Source organism: Prinia subflava, chromosome 1, assembly GCF_021018805.1.
Source record: "Prinia subflava isolate CZ2003 ecotype Zambia chromosome 1, Cam_Psub_1.2, whole genome shotgun sequence".
Lineage (NCBI taxonomy): Eukaryota > Metazoa > Chordata > Aves > Passeriformes > Cisticolidae > Prinia > Prinia subflava.
Window position 1 is genome coordinate 13,172,452 of NC_086247.1, and position 20,737 is coordinate 13,193,188.

Here is a 20,737-nt window from a genome sequence, read left to right on the forward strand (position 1 = left end):
TAAACCATTGCTGAGCAAACTCTACAAACAGAGTGGACAAATTAGAGGAGGAAAAGAGCTGACCTAAGAGCCCATGAGAACAATTCTTGCTTTGGAGCACGAGTCTTTGGGGCTGCACAAGTCTTAGCTCTGCAAGTGGTGGAGTTTTGCTCCAGATCGACTGAGTGGTCGGGCAAACGCCGACACAGCAAACAGGAATTGCTCACAAAGGTAAATTAATGCTACCTGTACATATCTGGAGAGTAATAACACAAGAACCTAATACCCTGAGACACAAACCATCCATAAATATGGAGTAGGGGAATATAGGTCACTGCTCTCCATGGCCCTAATTGGGAACTGGTGAGTAAAATCACTGACTTAATGTGAGTCCCAGCGAGAAATACCCACAGGTAAAGCTGGGCCAGGCTGGGCTACATCAGGAAAGCAAACCAGTGACTGCATGTCTAACTTTATAAGCATTTTTATCGTATAGTGCAATTTGATACCTACCACAGAACAGTTCTGAAAATGTTAAATAACTCAAATGGCTAAAGATGGCTCTGGGTAAAATACTGCATCAGTGTCAGAAGAACATAGAGTCTAAACTTAGAAATAATGTCTTTTAATGCTTGGGTTGACCTTTCGTTGTCTTTTTTTTTTTCTGATACATCTGTAACTAAACTATATTTGCTAAAACAAAACTGCACATAATGAATAAAGAACTTTAAAACTATGTATCAGTTTACTTACATGGTCAAATACAATTATGCTGAACTGCAGTTCATTTAAGTCCCATATTAGTTAAAAACAGTCACTGAGTGCCAGCAAGGGAATTACAGGGGCAGACAGGCTCATGCAAGGCACCCTCAGCACCCTCTGGTATCCAGCGTGTCATGAGCAGGAACAGTCTGCGCTGTTTGAGACAAACAGCTGCTCTCTGTTTGCACAGACAAAAGTGCAATTGTTTTTCCATGTGTTTGGCTAGCTAAACAGAGGCTTGGATTTAATGCAACATGCTTCCCGAATCATTCGCTTATACCATGAAAGGAAGCCACTCTGTGTCTTGAGCAGCAACAAGAAAAGAGACGAAGGGACGGAGAAGTGCAGGCTGTAGAGCAGCAGCTGGGCAGCAGCATCATCCTTGAAGTGCTCAAGGTGGAGAGCTGAGATAGCCATGGACTTGTAAAACAAACAGCACCTGAGGAACTCTCCAAGGCATCCAGTGAAATGAGTATTGCAACTAAACCAAGTAACACGAAACGGTTTTCATCCTCAGTTGAGAGCAGAAGTAGTTCAATTTGACAGCTTTTTGCTGTACTGGCCTCTAATTTTATGTCTTTTTTACAGACACTTAGGATAACCTTTTCAAGATTCCAGACGGTCTGTAGGTCAGTTTTTCAGATGACAGTACTCTCTTTAGAGAGCCTGGACTACCTGGGAGCGACCTGCAATAGCCTATATACAGCTCAAGCATGGGCCAGATCTCAGCTGCTCCATCAGACACTAGATCTTGCCATTCAATGGCCTGTAGACCACACAGGAACTTGGAAGTTATATCAAAATGCAAGCACAGTCCTCTTTTACAGTGCTGCCGTCTCTCCTTCTGAATGGTTACAGCTGTAAGACTCCAGAAAAAAATCAAGAAAACACTTTCATAAAGGCAGGGTTCAGATATCTGGGTTACCCTGTCAGAAAACACCACTTACTTGAAAAGAATTTTTAAAACTATAATTTATTAAAAAATGTAACTAAATTTAGAAAGCCCACTGATCTCCAACAATGAAGCTAAAGTTTTTTTGTTGTTGTGGGGTTGTGTTTTTTTTGTTGTTGGTGGTGGTGGTTTTTTTTTATTATTATTTCCTGTTGATCAGAAGGAGCCAATATACAGACACAAGTAGGGTGGGTCACTTGCTGCCCAACCACATTTTAGGTGACAGACCTACAAACAAGTTCTATTCTAATGTCAACTACACCACTGTGAATGCAGAAAAAAGAGCTCTGAGGTATTATGAAACTTACTGTATTCACATAAGGTTTCAGTTGTTGTAAAGAGAAAAAAAGTTATTTTATTGCCCAGTAAAACTTGCTCTGTTAAAAGAGTCTTTAAGAAAAATTGCACAGAGGCATTGGAAACCTAATACTGCTGTGCAAGCCAAAATTTGGGTCTGGGATAAGCAAGTAAAACCTTGTTAAATCTGTGTCCTGTAAGTTCGATGGGGGGTGGGGGGGGGGGGGGGGGGGGGGGGAAGATGTTAAAGGTTAAATTTAGATGCAAAAAGTTGAACTCACTATTTTTATATTTCACCTGGGAATTCCCACTGTCTTAATTCCTTTCTCTGTAGTGAGTACCATGGATCCTGTTGCTCAAAACAAGGTCTGACAACCATAAAAAAAAATTCTCTGTTTTCTTTTGTATGTGCAGTTTGCAGTTCACATCCTGCTGGCGTGATGTTTGTGTCAATGTTCCCAACTGCATGGGAGGGGGTCTTTCCCCTCATACCTCAGCACGTGACTCTTCACACGCCAGGTTTTGATTTCTTTATCATAGAACAGTTCCAGATAGTCACAGCAAGCACCTGGTCTCTAGTACAAGATAAAGGTGGCTGATTTTTCAGTCAATTTTATGTCCACTGGCTCAGAAGAACAGAGGCTCAGGATCCACTGAAGCAAGCACAGTCCCAGACCCAACTACCTAGTGGTGGCTGTGCACTCTGAGGCTTGTGCACAAGGGTGGGGTTCACTTAACCTTCCAAAACTTCAGAAGTTCTGCAGCCTCAGAATAGATTTCTTCAAAAAACACTTATCCTTATACAACTCTGTGGACAAAGAAGCAAGGCAAACCAAGGAAATCAGAAAAAAAAAATGGAGATCCATCAAAAAAAGCAGGAATGTAGGATGAAATTCTGACATGTCAGAAGATAACAGGAGCTTTATCATGGCTTTAAAAGAACTAAAAGTTCACAATTAAGACTCTAATTATTTGTTAGTGAAAAATGGAGCAAAACAGGAGAATTTTTGTAAAGATCAGCAGAGACTGGAATATGGTAGCACTGAAAATAGAAAGTGTCTGTCTGCAGAGTAGTTACAGCCTGGGCAGGGGTGGCAGCGTGGGATGTCACAAAGAAAGTACCTGGAGTTATAACAAATACAAATTTCAGGAGGGGGAAAAGGATGGCTTAGAAAGAGGAGAGCTATACAAACTGACTTTTGAAACCTGAGGAGTCGTAACATTGCTGCATGGGAGTCACTGGGACCAGTCTGCAAATCCTCTGCTCTGAGACTGGAAAACTTGGACCTTGTGCTGTGAACCACAGCTCCCACAAAGAAACAAAGAAACTTCAGCGAACTTGTCTGTACCAGTGCCAAAATGGATCTACTCATCAAATGTTTTGGTTATGTTTGAGAACATGTCAGATTTTCTGGCATTTTCCATCTCTATTTAAACCCAAACCACTTTACCAGAATTCTGACGGGAAATGAATGGTCAGTATTGCAAGAGGGTTTGTGACAGGAAAAAGGGGAGAATCCAAATCCAAACTGTGACTGCCTTGTGGCCACCATGGGGCAGGTTCACCAGCAGCCCAGTGGAACAGTGTCTCTAAGAGTCTCCTGACACAGAGGTTCAACAATGACAGGGCTGCCAACATAGAGGAGGAATAAAATGAAGAGAGTAGCTGGTGCAGTGAAGGGGCAGAAGAGAGTTATCCAATCTTGCACTGGGATCCCAAAATTGAGGAAAAAACTTTCATTATTTCAGTCAATCTGTTCTGCTAATGCAAAGGATGGTCAAGGACATAAAGATGTTGTTGTAGCATTTGGAGTGGCCTATAATGAAAGCAAAGGAGAAATTTGCCAAATCTTGTCCCCTTCTGGCAACTAAAAGTTCTGGCAGTGGCACACAATGCAGCTCTCAAAACCATGTTCTTCAGTTAGAGAAGTCTCTGCTTTGGTGAGAGGGCTGAATTCACAAAACTCCCAGACAAGAGGAGATGGGTGCAATGCAGTTTTCTGCCCATCCTCACAGAACCATGTTACTGTGATAATTTTCATGGCATTAATCCCAGTATAGTCGGAGTAACATGGTTTTAGAGTACGTCCAATCTATGTAGAAGTGGTAAAAAGATTCACTCTAAAAACTTGGGAACTACTCATTGAGTGTAATTAAATACACACAGGGAAAATGGAAACCTTGGGACAGTGAGAGAGCCATCACCACAGCTCACTAGCAAACCACCTGCACAAATGACTACCACAGACCAAGAAGAGAAGGCAGACACAGAGCTGGAACAGATTCATTCACTGATCAGGAAAGCATGATGAGTGCTATACATGTTAAAAAGTTGTCAAGCACAACCAGCCAAGAACTCAGTTTTCATGTTGATGGCACAGCTGAGTATTTTCACTTTAACAAATATTTGATCCCCTCCAACTTCTGCTGAATCATTATGCTAGTGACTAGCACAGCCTTACTATTTTTTTAGAGTCCTTTAGAAAGATTTCCACTAAGGATTAAATAAATAATAATGAAAAAGCCATCCAAAGTGTTCAACATTTTGTTCACCATTACTATGTTCTTAATGTCCTGGTCCTGCACCTGGGGAGGAACAACCCCATGCACCAGTAGAGGGTGGGGGCCAACTTGCTGGAAAGCAACTCTGCAGGGAAGGACCTGGGGGCCAACAAACTGTCCATGAGTCAGCAGCGTGTCCTTGTGGCCAAGAAGGCCAATGGTATCCCGGGATGCATTAGGAAAAGCATTGGCAGCAGGTCAAGGAAGGTGATCCTGCTTTTCTACTCTGCCCTAGTGAGGCAAATCTGGAGTGCTGTGTCCAGTTCTGGGCTCCTCAGTAAAAGACAGACATGGAAAAAATGGAGTGGATCCAGTGGAGGGCTATAAAGTCAGTCAAGGGTCTGGAGAATCTCTCATACAGTGTAATGTTGAGGGAGCTGGGGCTGTAAAGCCTTAAGATAGGACTGAAAGAGAACCTCATTAATGTCTGTCTAAACAGAGAGTACCAAGAGGATGGGCCAGGTTCTTATCAGTGGTTCCAAGCAATAGGACAAGAGGCAGTGTGCAAAAACTGAAGCAGGGGAAGCTCCATTTAAACACAAGAAAGGACTTCTTTAATGTGCTGTGATTTTGCACTGAAACAGATTGACCAGAGAGGCTGTGGAATCTCCTCACTGGATGGGCCCAGTCCCATGCAGTGTGATCTAGGATGACCCTGCTTGAGCTGGGAGGTTGGACCAGATGATTCCCTGTGGTCCCTTCCAAAATGATCCATTCTTTGATTCTGTAATGTAACAAGCACTCTTCTCAAGCATGATCTCAATGATGTTTGAGGCTAATGCTACCCTACTTGGCTCACTGTCCAATCTCTGTGATGGGTAATAGCAGATAAAATCTGAGGTCCTGGTTACTGCTGCATAAAGTGAAAGACAGAGTTAAAACATCTTTAAATTTTCTTTGATTTTGTAGAACCAGACTAATTTTATGGTAAAAATTAGATTTTCTTAAAATTAGATTTTTCTAAAGTCATATGCTTGAATACAGCTTCCACACTTCAGTGGAGGAGAATGGACCTTTATATTGTAGTTTATAGTTAAATACTATCAGAAAATTAAGCACTTATAGAGACGTGTTTGAAACTTATATATATATTTATATTCAAGCCCTACAGCAGTGGCATTCATTGTGGGTAGTGCTATGCATGTTTGGCTCTGCTGCTTCTCTATTTATGGACAAGCTATGAAAGCAGTTTGTCAGCAACTTTTTCTGAGTGTTCACATTACCAAATACATCCATTCTCAACTCACTCTAATGTAATTATTGAATTCAGCAGTGAGCTGATAACACAGCTAAAGGAAAATCCCAACCTGCCTCAGTGTTTTCATGCTGTAATTGAAAACAGATGGCAACTCGTGTAATTTATGCTTTTCTACAATCTGTAACATGTTGGTATAAGATAAGAATTCTAAGACTGAATTGCATCTGCTTCAACAACACCATATGCTAGTGCACAGCATAAATATTTATTCAAGCCTACTCCATCTTCTCATTTAAAGCTCAGTTCCATGAAAAAATGCAAGTACCCTTCAGATACCTTCAATTAGCACTGAAGCATCCCTGGAGTGCTTTGAAGGGCTAGAGGCCCAGCATCAAACACTGAGGTGTCTTCTTTTTCCTGAACTTCACAGAGAGGGTTAAATGGACACTTGTGCTTTATTGATATAATATAAATCCCAGTCTTCAAGCTCCCACTGGGGTGCCTTTAGGAGTTACAAAAAGGTTTCTCACCTACAATATCCATGCTTCTCTACCTTTCCCACTATCCTGTAAAAGACTGGAAATTGGACTTGGGATACTTTTTCCTGTGAGAAGGTTTTTTTTAAGGATTTTTAGACTGATTTATCTTGCTTGCCAAAAAGTTATGCAATCCTCATGTTTGAGGCTAGGTTGGCAAGGACTATCAAATGGGTTTTGTGTTTCTCTGCAGCTTGAGGTACATTCAACTTCACGACAATCTCACTGTTGAAATTTTTTCCAATTGCAGGAATATAAGGCATTGGCAATTCCTCTGATATCACATGGTTTTGGATTGGTTTTCAACCCGCTGGACACTTATAATGTGTGCCTTTTATTCTTCCATGTTACAAGTCTGTAATATGTTGTTATTGTGGCAGTACTTGAATTTTTTGGACTAACCAGATAGTACAGATGTTTGTTTGATTGCATGAAATCAATGGGCTTGATGACCTTGATGAAGTGACATCCATTGGCTTCTTAACATAGTGGAAACTCAATTACACTTGAGAGTTAGTTCTTATTCTGCTACTGAAATCATTTGAGCAACTGGATGTGAAATAATCATTTGTGAATGTAGAAGACAAATGCACAGACAGAAAATTTATAAAGCTGGTCTCCTCCCTGTGCCAGCTTTTAGAGATCAGATGAGCAGAACCATGCTGAAAGGGTCCTGGCTGCACATCACAGTTCCCAAGCTGAGCTCCAAACAAAAGGCGTTGGTACCAGTGACAACACGTGGTCCTTCAAACTCCCTGCTGCTGACTCCCTGCTGCCGAAATGAAGGAAAACTGAGCTTGAAAAGTTTAAACAGCCACTGGCAATTTGTGTGATTTGTGAATCTTAGGTGTAACAGCTATAAATACTAATTTGGCAAGAATCAGTTTAAGGAATCAGATAGCTTTCTTTTAACAGTTTGACTAGGGCACTGATTTTTCCAGCCAGTGGGAAGAACAGATGATCAGCAAAATGAGTGATTAATTTGTCTCTCACAAGCCTCATACTTAGCTAGGTCTGCTTGTTCCATCACACTCTGTTGCAGTTATGTCATCACACTAAATAACGATGGGACACATAATTTAAGTCACTAGTTTGAAGTCAAGTTATAACTTTTCAAAAAATACTTGCACCTTAAAAACAGAAGTGAACTTACAGAATAAATCACTGAAAAAAGAGAAAAGAGTTTTATTGACAACAGCTGGCAATATTTAGCACTGTCATCTGCAGAGAACCAGTCAATAGTGGATTTTCAGCCAGTCAATAATAAATATTAAAGCAACCTGTGAAGTTCAAAATCTTGCTGTTCCTGTCTGCACTGCTGACGACAGCAGACAGTTAAACAGAGCTGCAAATAACTTAGAAGAACACATTGCAACACTGACTCCTTTCATAGCCCCACGTCGCCTCCAGCTCCCACTCGTTAATACACTTACAGCAACCATTCTCCTCACAATGCTGTCACAGACAAATTTCAGCAAACCAGGTCCAAAAATACTTATATAAGGCTAACTGACTAGATATTTACTGAATTACTTTCTCAGCTTCACACTTGAAACTTCAGACTGTGAGTGGTAATCCTATTTACCAGCCCCAGAAGAGGTATCAAGTCCTAAAGCTTATAGCCTTTCACACATCTTCAGCAGATCATGCTAGCAGGGATTTTGTCAGAAACAAACTGTCTGAAAATTCCCCCAGAAGAGGATGTCACACATCAGGAGATGGCAAGTGCTGCCACGCTGAGGTGCACATGTGTGACAGTGCCCAGGTGTCCCGGCCACTCGCACCGTGCCCAGCCACAGCCACTGTGGGCAGCCAGCGCTCTGTCCCGAGCTCATTGGGTTTCCTAATCAGACTCCCAATTCACAGCACTTTGGAGCAGGCCAAGAGCCCAGACAAGCTCAGACTGATGGCAAGCCACCAGTAAGTCCAGCAGGTAGGCTGAGCCCACAATGTTTGCTTTCTGTGATACCTGGTAGAATTTTAAATGCACAAACCAAGGTCCTATAGTAAGACTGTAGGCAGCAGTCCTCTCTCAACAGTATGTCCAGCATAATGCAAAGACAGGAAAAGAGTGCTCTCCAAAACAGGCAAGTGCAAATTCACAAGCTTCACAAATAAGACATTCTAAAAACAATTACAGTGGATGCATCTCCTTAGGAGGAAAATCCCTGCTGCTACTGCCAAGAACTTTTCTACTGACTGCAACGCCAAGGCTTGGCTCTTCTTCAAATTCTTGCCCTTTTCATCATAGCCAACTTTCCTTGTTAGCGCTTCTTTGGTGCAGCACTCTCTTTGCAGACAAAAGCCTCTTGCACCAGCCCACCAGAAGTTACCGAGCCCAACAGTCTGTTTTCAAAGTGCCCTTCCTGCAGCTTCCACACAGGGGATTGTTTAATTTCAAAGAGCTGTCATCTAAAGCCTGTCATTTGATTTCTTTAAATTTGCCAGATTGAGGAGTTCTGTAAACAGATGGATTAAGTGACATAGATTTTTTTAAAAAAATTCAAATACTGCAGTATGATTTACATACTTATTGCCATGGGAACATGTAACAAAAGCCCTCATTTTCAAAGAAAAACACCACCTCTTCAGTAGGCTAAAGGTATTCACCATTTCCAAAAATGGGGCAACAATTTTTGTGTCTAAAGAGAGGCTCATCTCATACACAGCTATACATTTTTATGTGCAATTCTGCTCTGAAAAAAACATTTCATATAAAGATAACAGCTTTGCAAATAATCAGATCTGTCCTTGTATAAATCAAGGCAATATATCCCAGTTTTACAATATTGTTTGTTCCTCTCAGGACAGTGAATTATTTTGCATTCTTCAATCTTAAATGGTTCAGGTAGACCTCTGCAACTCCATGGGATTACACATATGAAACCACAGTGTGGTTTTTAGAAGCCAGGTTTCAAAATTGCTCCACTGTACTGCTAACTTCTATATTCAGAGAACAAAAGGTGCAGTAAAATACTAAACTCCCAAGTTCAGGATCTAGAATATACACATGAAGTCATAAATTATTTTTAAATTTAGGCCCTTTAAATTTTAGGCAAGATCATTATTTTAAAATTACACTCTTCATATAAAACTGGTAACTGTATTGTATTTAGGTGTTGTATGAAACTTATTTAAAAACTCCAGCTCCCCCAGAACTCAAGCTTCTTTGCCAACAGGATGTGTCGGGGTGCTGCATGCACCAACAAGCTCTGCAGCTGCCCTTCCCTGTCCCAGGCGTTTTGCCTACCTGTACTAAAAAAAATTTAAAGGACAGTATGTTCTTGAAAGTTCCACTAAAAAGAATCAGCAGCCAGAGAGCAGAAACCTCTGAACTGCACTTGCCAAGGAGGGTCCCAGGGCAGGTCTGGCACCGTGCAGCAGGCAGGATGTGCTGTGGTCTCCAGCTTGGTGGGTGTGAACAGACACATGAGAGGCAACTGGGATGAGTGTGATGGGAAAGAGAGATGAATTAGAAGGCTGGACAAAATTCATGGTAAACAGGGGTACATGTGGAATACACCTGAAACCTTCATCTGTGTTGCTGCCGTACAATAAAGCGAGGCATAAATGGGTAGTTTAATCTTTCTGCCCACTGGAGCAGGTGTAGCAGCCAACTTAATTTTCTTGCTTTTATCTGCACTTAACATAATACTTTGCCTTTATTTTTCTCTTTGTACAAGGCAGAGATTAATTCACAGATATATGCAGGATGTGATCCAAGCCACAGGTAAGTCAATGGGTGCTGCATTGCAGTGCAAAAGCTGTAAGTGGAATGTGTATTTATTGATTCTTAAATCACTTATGAAGCTGTTTCAGCTCTTTATGAAAGTATCATCTGTTGTCCTTTCCAAATTGTCTTGAATCTTAACTGCTTTACATGGAACAATGGGCTATGTTAGCTTCCCTTTCACTAGGTATGTCCAGAAGGTGCATACCATAAATTGGAAAGTAAGGAGGGAAGATAAAATTGTGTAGAGTTCAAAAAAAAATGAAAATTTAAAAAAAAATCCATCAAAAAATAACACCACCACCACCAAAATCAGCTAACCACTTGAATAAAAACCTACCTCAACAAGGGAAAAGGTCAAGAAAGCAACTTGGAAAGGATAATCAAGTCTCATGTGAAAAAGAGACTTCAAGAATCTCAAGGAAAGAAGAAAAGAAACAGGAGGGGATTTAAAGGCAAAGGAACTCACTGTACACAAACGTCTGAAACTGAGACAAAGGCACTCAACACTGGGAACAAAAGCACCTCTCCCTCCCCAGATACAGGCAGCCCAAGATCTTCAGTGAGCAGCACAAATTCCCCCAGGAAATCATCCCATTTTGAGAACCCACCTTCATCCCAGCTGCGGCTGCTGGCCCACTGGGGTCCACAGCCTGGATGTGGCAGGGTTTGCTCCCCCGCACCACAAAGCCCCAGCCCACGGCATCGCCAACAATCTGGAAAGAAGAAAGGACATGATCACTTCCAAGCAGCTCCATGAAATTCAAGGGGACAACTTCTACGTGGTCCAAGACAATTTCAACACACAGTAGAGTACAGGCTGCTATGACACTCAGGGGAAAGGCTCTATCCAAATAATTCCTCTTGCTTTTATTGAAGTTTTTTTCTTGAACTGGGAGGCTGTAAAAGCAATGCTTCCAATGACTAGGTTGAAAAAATGTCTTTAAAGAAAGGCTCTAATAATGTATGTGAGTCAAATTTTCTGTCCCATCATATAGAAGAAAACTTCAGTTTGGATAGGTGATCCACTCCTGCAGAGCAGGAGCATCAAGTCTGGGTGAGTTTGTATAACACAAATGTTACTGGCTTTATGTGATTTTACACCCCTTTTAAGTATCACACTGGCATAAAGACAGAATAAACAAGTGCTGAATCAGACCTGAAATTTGTGGAAGTATTGATAATGGAGCTTGGGATTGCAAAGTATAAGCTTCAGCAAATACAAATAAGCTCTAATTATCCCATCAGAGAATGTCTGTTTGGATTGCCCTACGCATATAACATGCAGGAAATAAAGAAAAATACTGGAGACATACCGTAAAAGTTTTTCTAACATATGGGGCTCCAGGCATCAAGAGCTCATCAGCAGTCACAGGTCTCTTTAATACTGTGGAGGTACAGAAATGAATATTCAGTAAAAACATTCCCCTGGAGTTTCTCCTAATAAATAAGATACAGTGTTGGGATACATCTTTTTGGCCCCTCTTCCCATACATGCTTTCAATTCTTGCACACTTGCTTGAAAGCAGTAAGAGAACCAAAGAAGAGTCCACAGAATAACTCTGAGTATAAATGATGAGATCTTTGGAAAACTGGGCCATTTAGTCAACAAACTTGGTTGTCTGCAATCAAAATCTCCTAAACACTATCACAAAAATCAGAAATGGCTCTTCCTGTGTCCAGTGTTGAAGCAAGTGACCAACCTTCCTGGCACAGCTCACTTTGAGCTTTCCTCCACAGCTCACTGTGTGTTTGTTGGGTGCTCTCTGCTATTTCATCTGAGTTGGGTTTGAATCATAGAATTAAACAGCAAGAAATTTCTGCTTGGGTGAGGAATAATCTCAAGAGATTTCTGCAACTGTAGGTACAGACCTATAACTCTTATCCAGGGACAGACATGGTAACCCACAGGTGTCTGGGATTTTAAATTAAAGAAAATTTCAGTAAGTTTCTGCAGGTCCTCATTGCTTTCCTATGTAATGGCATAATTTTCCTGTGAACAAATTAAATTTGAAGTTCTGCCAGATCAAATCAATACCATCCTGTGTACCATTTTTTATCTGTTCATAAATGCTTCAGAGACAAAGGACAACATAAAGATTTATGTTGTTCACCCCATTTGCCTGCTTCGCCCTTAATATTATGGCTGTTTTTCTTTTAGTGATAAATGATTTTGATGGTGTGTGTCTTTTCAGTCACAGGTGAGAGACAAAATTTTTCACAGATGGTATTTGACGACATTCTTGAGTTCTTAATGACATTCATGGGAGCAGGGAGAATTCTAGCAGACAAACCAATACCTTTTTTTTTTTTTTTTACTTTCCCATGCATTTTGATGAACTGTCATTTAGCCAGTGTTACACTTTGCAGAACATGTCAGGTCAATGTGAGAAAACTGAATGATTGTGCTCATTTGACAAGTCAGAATCAGGTAAACCACCCATGCAGGGCTCTCTTATATGCCTCCTTCATTACACCTCCAGAATATTTTTTTTTTTGGTGATGATTGTTTTTCTACATGATTGGTCAAGTCATGACCTGGGTGTTTTTCAAGTGCTTGCCTGCAAGAGAGCTTGTCTGACAACAAATACACCTCTGCCTTGTGTTTACTAGCACGTAGTTCAGCAACATGCTCTGGGTCTGGATAGCAGGAAGCTATTTGTGAACAAATTCTCCTTACAGTCAGCAGAGGATTAAGAATTCCTCGTAAAATTTACATCTGACAGCCTCATGTTAACTTATGCAAGCTGACGTGTGGATCTGTACTCGTGCTCTGGGAGAAATAACCCCACATTGCCAGTAATTGTATAATTCTTAAAAATCAGTCTATTTATAAGCCCACTGCTGTCTTCTTTCACATATGAGTCTGTTAAAGCTATTCACAGTTTGAAAACTAGTCCAAAGGCAAAATTTCGTCTAAAAAATTTATGCAACAGCAACGTCAGCCTATTCTTTTTCTTCCAGTGTTGTGTAATCAGCTGCATTAAAATAAACTTGTTCGCACTACTCATGGGCTGACACTTCATATAAAATCAAAACCACAAATGAACTGAATAGTTGGCATACTTCAGATAACACACACATTTATGGATAGCACATGAATGCTGCTTTATCTGTCTCAGAAAATTTTCCAGGATGTAATTAATGTACTGGGGACAAAGAGCTCCCCATACAAAAGCTAGCAGAACATTTCTGGAAATGAGAGATAATATCTCTCTGAAAACCTGAGAGATATTCTGCCAAAACATGATATGTAGCCCCCTTTATATAGGGGCAAGCCCCTTGCATGAAGGGGTGAGCATACTGAAGGTGGTGCTGAACACCCAACAGCAACACACTCCGAGGATGCAATGGCCACTAGAACTGACAGTATTTCCAATACTGGGAGCAGGTCTGCTGGAGGGGTTATGGCTTTTGAGCATATAATCCTACTGAGTCCATCCAATTATTTTAGTTCAGAGCTTCATATCAAATTCCCAGCAGAGTTTAAGCAGAGGGAAGGAAACGTGCTAAAAAGAGAGAGAGGGAAAATATCCTTCCCTTTCTGATGGCCACTCTGCACAGCAGGAACGAAATGCACTTCAGTTCACTCATCTCAGAAGTAAATGGCCAAGGTTTTGAACAGCATTCACCTAGTGCTTGAGGCACTCTCTAGTAATCACTTCAAATGTCAGCATCCCTCTGAAAGCAAACATTACACATATCCACTGAAGCCTTACCCTGTTGTGTAGTACTCCCCACATCACTGGCAGAGACTTGATGAATTTGAAATAATAAGGAAGTCAAAGGACAGAAGGGGCCCCGTTTGATATTCAGGGCTATTTCTGAGGGAAAGAGAGAGGCTGAAACAATATCTATCTTAGTCTGGTTTTCCCTTTCCAGATATACAGTAAGAAACAATTTTAACTGAACTGTAGAAGAATGGGTGTGTTTAACCTTCCGGCATGGGATAGGAAATCCTTCAAAAGGAAAATAAGCTTCAACACTACTTCTACCTTCTGAAACACACCAATGTAAGACTTAAAACAGATTAAAATATTCCAATAGTCTCTGACAGGCTGAAACAATGCTGCCTCAGTTTTTTTTTAGAGCCTGCTGTTTTCTGAGAGGTGTTATTCCATAGCAGCTCAAGCAGTCACTGGATAGTTAAACTCTCCTCTGACTTGCATCAAAGGAATGTCTCTAGGAGGAGATTTGAATTGGTTCAGAGTTTGGCAGTGAAGAGGCAAATCTAGGCCTCTGACTGCACATTGTCCTAAGAGATAAACTGCAGCTCAAACCACAGTTATGGACTTGACGCAGAGATTACTCTGCAGATGTCTGGTTTGTGTTCAACAGGACTTCAGGCTAGAAGATGATAATAGTTCCCTCTGGCCTACAAAACCTGCGACACTGTGAATTTTTAATGTATTCTTGGAAACAGAGGCTTAGGCGTGATGATAGGCATTCTTCACATTGCCTTCTCCCCACAGAGATGCCTGCACCCTGGCTGCTGTGCATCCTAAGCCATGCTGGTGCTCACCAGATTTGGGGTTGCAGAGCACGGGGGGGCTGCTGCTGAGCGTCGGGCTGCTGCTGAAGTACCCGCTGCTGCCACAGCTGCTCATGCTGCTCCTCCGCACCGCCGACACGATCTTTATCTCCTTGGTGGGACTCACTGCAAGCAGGGGAAACAGAGACAGAAAGGGAGCCGGTGCCAGTTATTAAACCATTTCCCTGTTTCTTTAAAAAAAAAACCCCAGCAGCAAGCCATGCTTTCACTGGTAACACTGGGAATGGGTTAGTGTGTCCTGCATTGTTAGAAGAGTTACTGCATGAGAGGAATCCTGTAACTAACAGGATGGCTGAACTGCTCCCATTGCAGTGTCTTCTAAGAGGTTTTTCAATATAGGGAACCACATTTTTCCAGCCTTCCTTTCCTTTCTTTCAGTTCTTATTAGATATTACTGTACACAAATGCTGCAGGGCCACTTCCCCTCACTTTTAATCTTCTTGAAAACTCCCCATAGAATGTATGACAAATTATTTTGAATTTGGGTGACTTTAACCAGTTCAGTTTGAACATGGACCCCCATCTGAAACGCTGTTGATACAGATACACCTCAGGGAGCTACAGGTTTTGGTAAAATGAGTGAATGGACAATCCCTATAAACAGGGACATACAATACTCAGCCCTGAATTTTTTTCTAACACTGAAACCCCCTGTCCAAAACCAATTTTTTAATACTCCACGGAGTCATTTTACAAAGAGCAGTATAATTAATGAGTCACCTGAGAGAAAGCTGGTGTGTTTCCTGTTGTCATGGTTCTGTTTGCGCAGGCAGAATGGGCTGTCATGGCTCTCTGGCATCAGGCGGGATTTCTCAGTCAGGAGCTCCATTAATCGCCGCCGCCGGCGGAAATTCATTCTGCACTGGTAGAGTAAGTTGCTGTCCATAAAATGGTGCTTGTTGGACACTAGGAAAAGAAATGGATACTAAGTCTATACCTGGTAGGCACAGAAAGAAATCCAAGCTTACCCATGTGCAACTTGTGCACTCAAGACCTTGCTGTAAGGATGCAATGCTCAGAGCTCTCCTCTTCCCCTGTGCAGCCTCAGAAAGAGGAGGAAAGCAGTCAGGTTCACATGGGTGGCTTCAATATATACCCTGTACATCAGCAATAACAAACTAGGAATTGTTGTGGCAAACGCTGAGAAGAATCTTTTACACTTCTTTGATTAATGATATGAACATTTATTGCCCAGTGGAAATAGAAGTACTTTACCTCTCTGTGACAGGTTGCATAATGTTCCACCTCTGTGCACAATTCCTGTGTACGCCTCTTGCTGTTGCTGGTCACTACAGACCTGAATTAGCATCTTCCATCAAGTTTTGTGTAAATTCATCAGTGTCCAATTACCTTGTTCAGAGCTACAGGGCAGCAAAGAATCAAGACCTGTGTATTTCCTCTGTCTTGTTCACCACAGACACTGTGTCCCAGACATTTCCTGCCGGCCACTTCCCCGCTTCGCACGGATACACAAGGTTTGGGAACAGGCACCTGGCCAAAAATCATTTCTGACATAATGAACAAAAATCTTAATTGCAACCTGCATTGACACTGAGAGCAAACCCCAGGCTGCTGATGTCAGAGCAGGAGCACCAAGCCTACCCCCAGAGTGGAACATCACTATAACATCTACGTCTTCACTGCCACCGATGCTGTGATGAAAAACGGATGGAGCTCTGTGCCAGGTCCTGAAAGTGCTTGACTCCTGCAGGTCCTGACTGCAGTAGTGCTCTCTGGAGTACACTTTGCATCAGTACTGCAGCATCTAAAATAGCTGCAGTAGGTGTTTGGCAGCATTTTTCTCCATTTTCACCCAGATTCTGTGATCATGTTCCACAGAAATAATTTCCCATAGTTGACCTTTCAATGAAGAATCCAGATTTTGGATTTTCCTAGTTTATAAATTGCATTTCTTGCAATACTGAATCGTAAGAAGTGGTGGGATATAGATATTTATGTGTAAAGTGTAAACAATAACACAGGTATGCACTGAGGTCAGTCAAGTCTATGATTACATGTCTCAGTCACTTGGCCTCCTATGCTGACACAGAACTTTTGCCTTGCTCTTTGCTCTGCCCAACACATGGGGTCCAAAAACCAGCAGGGCCCAAGATGCTACACAAGATCCAGAGCCTGTAGCCCTGCTGGCCCGCTTTCCTTCCATTCTCATCTTCAACACAGTCTTTCTTGCTCTTATCCCTTCTGAACACCTCCCTGTGTCTCAGGTTACCCTTCATGGAACTACAGAACTGCACCACACCCTTGCAAAATAGGCTGTATTTACACATAAACTGCCAGTAACTCATTTGACGTTTGTGAGCTGAAGAAATAACCTCAAAGAGGAAAAAGTCCATTCCAGTCACCTTCTCCAGGGATATCAAGTCACCCAGACAGGAAGATGCCAGTCCTAAGTATGATCCTCAGGGCACTATCTTCTGTGTGGATGAAGAAACTGCCTTATGAGACCATCTTGTAAAGAAGCATGTCCTTTGCCTGCCTGGGTCATTGTCAGAGAGACCACTACCTGTACAAATGGACTTCTACCTTTGGCACACAAGGAGCAATCAGTACACAGGAACTTCCTGAACTGCACATGCTGGTGCCCAAGCTGCCACACAAGCCATCTGCCCCAGAGTCACACGGCGTAGGCTGCAAGGCATCCCTTACATTGCCTGGTTCTGTCAAAGATCTTCAGAAGAGCCACTCCCACTTGGCTTTTCTCTGCTTCCCTTTGATGCTGAATCTGTTGTGTCCTCAGGGATGCAAAATGGCTTTGTTAAGTCCAATTTGGCATCACAAGTGACTCGTTACTGTGTTCTGACACATTAATTATTGCAGGCACACACTGCTGCTGTGCTCCCCATTTTGGATACATATCATGTGCAATACTATAAAACCACACTTACGAACAATCACTGTTTTTGAAGAACGGAAGTAGAGGAGGAGAGACTTGGCAACCTGCCTACATCCCCCAAAGGATTTGCTATCAGAGGCAGAAACAGTACGTAGGTGTTTGCAGCTACCAGTTTCATTTTAAGATCACTGATATAATAAGTAAAAGTAGCAATATCTATCAATATCTTACCACATCATTAGAATAACCTAATTTAAAGACAAAAAAAAAAAAATGAGGCCATCTAAAACTCAGAAAGGCAAGCTCTATTTATTCAGCACTATTGCAATCATAATCTTAAATGAAAGAGGGCTCCACAAATGCTTCCTTGGAAATAGAACTGCTGTGGCCAACCATTCACAATGTAAGAAATATCAGAAGGGTTTCTGAGTCAAGTTAAATATTATGATGAAACCGTTTTTAACAAAAATGATTCTGTTGTTTGTGTCATTAACTGAAGTGCTCTGACAGTACTCAGAAATTATGATAATCAGAGATAAACACACACTAGTGCTGCAGACATTGTCAAGCACTCTGAAAGTCAAGAATTACCACGAAGCTAGATAATGTAAACAGAACATATTTTAGAATAAAAATACTTGCTTTGAATTAAATATTGTAATATTTATACACTTAAAACTCCAAGGCTTAGGTTTTCCATAGAAGTCATTAATCTCTGCTGTAACTATTTCAGTCCATAGAAGGGTAAATTTTTATACAATAAATGAGTGCAAGTGGAAAAGCTAAGTCCAATGACTGTGAGTTGGAGAATATTGGTATATAATTTACAAAACAAAGAATTTGCAGCCAAAATGCTCAGGACATGTAGCATCAGTATGGAATTTGGCATTATCCTTGACTTTCATATTTTAACCTCCTCATTTGTAAGGATAGTTCACATATCATGTGTTTGTAACATCATGTGATTTTACATATTTAAAAATAAGCTAAAAATATAAATAGGACCGATACAGCTCAGACTGCCTCCTTGTGCATACATCATCAAATAGTCTCTCACCAAAATTATTACTGTGCCTCATGAGGTGGTGTTTGTTTTTTTTTCCAATCATCTGAGTTATTTATGATTTGTGATTAAATGTCCAGGCTGACACTCTGCCTAAGGATGAGTGCATCTGGAAAGGTGTGGGAAAAGGAAGTTCCAGACCACGGATCAGAATGAAGAGGTTGAGGAGGGGTGGGCAGCTGTGAGTCCTGGCTGCCTCTGAAAGCACACCTCGGGTGGCTGGCTGTCAGCAAGAGCCAGGAGGAGCCACACACGCCCTTGTCCTTGGTAAATCACAACTCTGTGAATGCTGGGTGCAGAGCACACACAGAAGGCTGGGTTTGTTACACTGCTAGCTGCTGGGTGAGAGGCACAGGTGCAGTCACGGGTGCTCAGCTCAACTGCTTTAGCAGCCCACACTTTGCTGCAAGCAGCAGAGAAAAGTGGGAGTGAAAAGCTTTTCCAAACCGATGGCAGAATGCTGACAGGGTTGCACAGACTTGCCCAGGAGCAGCTTCTTTAAAGGTAATTTAGAGGTTGTTACCTCTGGGTGTTGACTCAGAGGCAACAGCAGATAAACTTGTGGCAGCTGACAAGGCTCTTGCTCCAGGTATCTCTCATGGAAGTTACTGCTCTAGAAAGGGATTAACATTACTACTCCTGAATTAGCCCACTGCCCTTCCCAGTGCAGCACAGAAAAGCAAACTGGCACCCATTTCAGATTGCCTTTAACAGTCAAACCGTGGCTGATGAGTGTCATGACCTGCATTTGTACATTATGAGGGTGATGCAAAGAGCAAGGTGGGGTGACTTCATGTTTCTTGCTCTGATTTAATTCATGGCTGTTCAGGTGGCAACACGTTCATGTTACAATGTGCACCTTATGCAACAGAAAGAAATGCACTGAAGGGAGTAGAGTAAAAATACGGTAACTGGAAACCTCCAAAACCATAAAAGTACACTGGAGCATTTATTGTCCTGGAAGGATAGCCACCAACACTAACATATACTCACCAATGTCAAACTTTGGAGGTATGGCTTTAACCCACCAGTCTAATCTCACACATACACAGGCCACAAAATTTCTCCCAGAAACAGAATTTAACAGCTATCTTTTAATCTTACAAAAATTTTGTTTACTCATAAAGCATGAACTAAACTTTATTGATCACTTTACAAGCTATTCAAGCCTTCAGTCACTTGCCCTGCCAGAAAATAAAGATTCAGCTCAAAGCGGAATTTGCCTAACTTTGGCTGCTAATCCCTGGATTTTGTCACACCTTCATTAGAAAATTACATATGATCTGGCTAAAAATCTTTGCAAAGAAATCTGTGAAGAGATGAAGCCAACTCCCAAATGTATCTTTTATCAACGGAATAAATACTACCCCCTAAATTCTGACATTTTTTAGGCCTCCTGGAGTCCTCTTCAGAATTTATCTTTCCTAAAAATCCACTTATCAGGACTTCCTGCCCACAATTACAACCTCACTCCCCTTTTCTTACTGGGTGTTGTTCTTTTTTGTACATCTCAAGCCCACTCTTACTACTGTACTGTACTGCACAAACAGCATAAAATGGGAATAATTTCTGCCCTGCACATCCTCCTTTCCCTGCACAGAACTGCTCCACAGCAACGAGTGGAGCCTGTATTCTCATTTCCTAGATGCATTGCCTTGTAGTTACACCATTAGCTATTAAAAAAAAAATTCTTTTGGGATAATGATCTATTATCTAATTAATAGAACTCAATTATTTGTTTATTGTCTTATCTATCCCTAGAGTTTGCAAATTTCACTGGCAAGGATTTTAGCTGGTCATTCACCATTTATGTTACTGTTAAGATGAGAAAAATCAGAATATGAGTTTTGGATTTTCTCTGTTTGGGAGCACATAATGGTGCAGCTTTGGTGCTTCTTGCTCCTGGCCGCTTCATAGTTCCTGCTCAGATACATAAAATATAAATAGTAACATCCATGCAAATCTTCTTTCAGCTTCTGGTTCTGACATAAAATCCCAGGATCTGCATGGAGCTCAAACAGCCTTTTCCACTTTTTCAAGGAGGCTGATGCACAGCAGAGATAGAAATATTAGCTTTACACTGATTTCATAGAACTGAGGAGGCTTTAGAAAGTACAAAAGCCTATTTTAATAAATGGTATGACTCATGCCTGAAAAATCAGGCCATTTTCATAACTGGCTTTTCCCCCAAATCCCTCCCACCACTTCAATTCCCCATGATTTTTAGCACTGATAATCTGTGTACATCTCCA

General features: G+C 41.5%; 1 protein-coding gene across 2 annotated transcripts in view; it reads right to left on the reverse strand.

The window, feature by feature from the left end:
• The window catches only part of DEPTOR (DEP domain containing MTOR interacting protein), a 77,557-nt gene that overhangs the window by 14,123 nt on the left and 42,697 nt on the right, over positions 1-20,737 (reverse strand). For both annotated transcript variants that reach the window (XM_063420117.1, XM_063420042.1), the window contains exons 6-9: positions 15,289-15,474; positions 14,539-14,673; positions 11,333-11,403; positions 10,628-10,732 (exon numbers count right to left, since the gene is read on the reverse strand). In XM_063420117.1, coding sequence (XP_063276187.1) covers positions 10,628-10,732; positions 11,333-11,403; positions 14,539-14,673; positions 15,289-15,474 — 497 coding nt within the window. The remainder of the gene's footprint in view (positions 1-10,627; positions 10,733-11,332; positions 11,404-14,538; positions 14,674-15,288; positions 15,475-20,737) is intronic.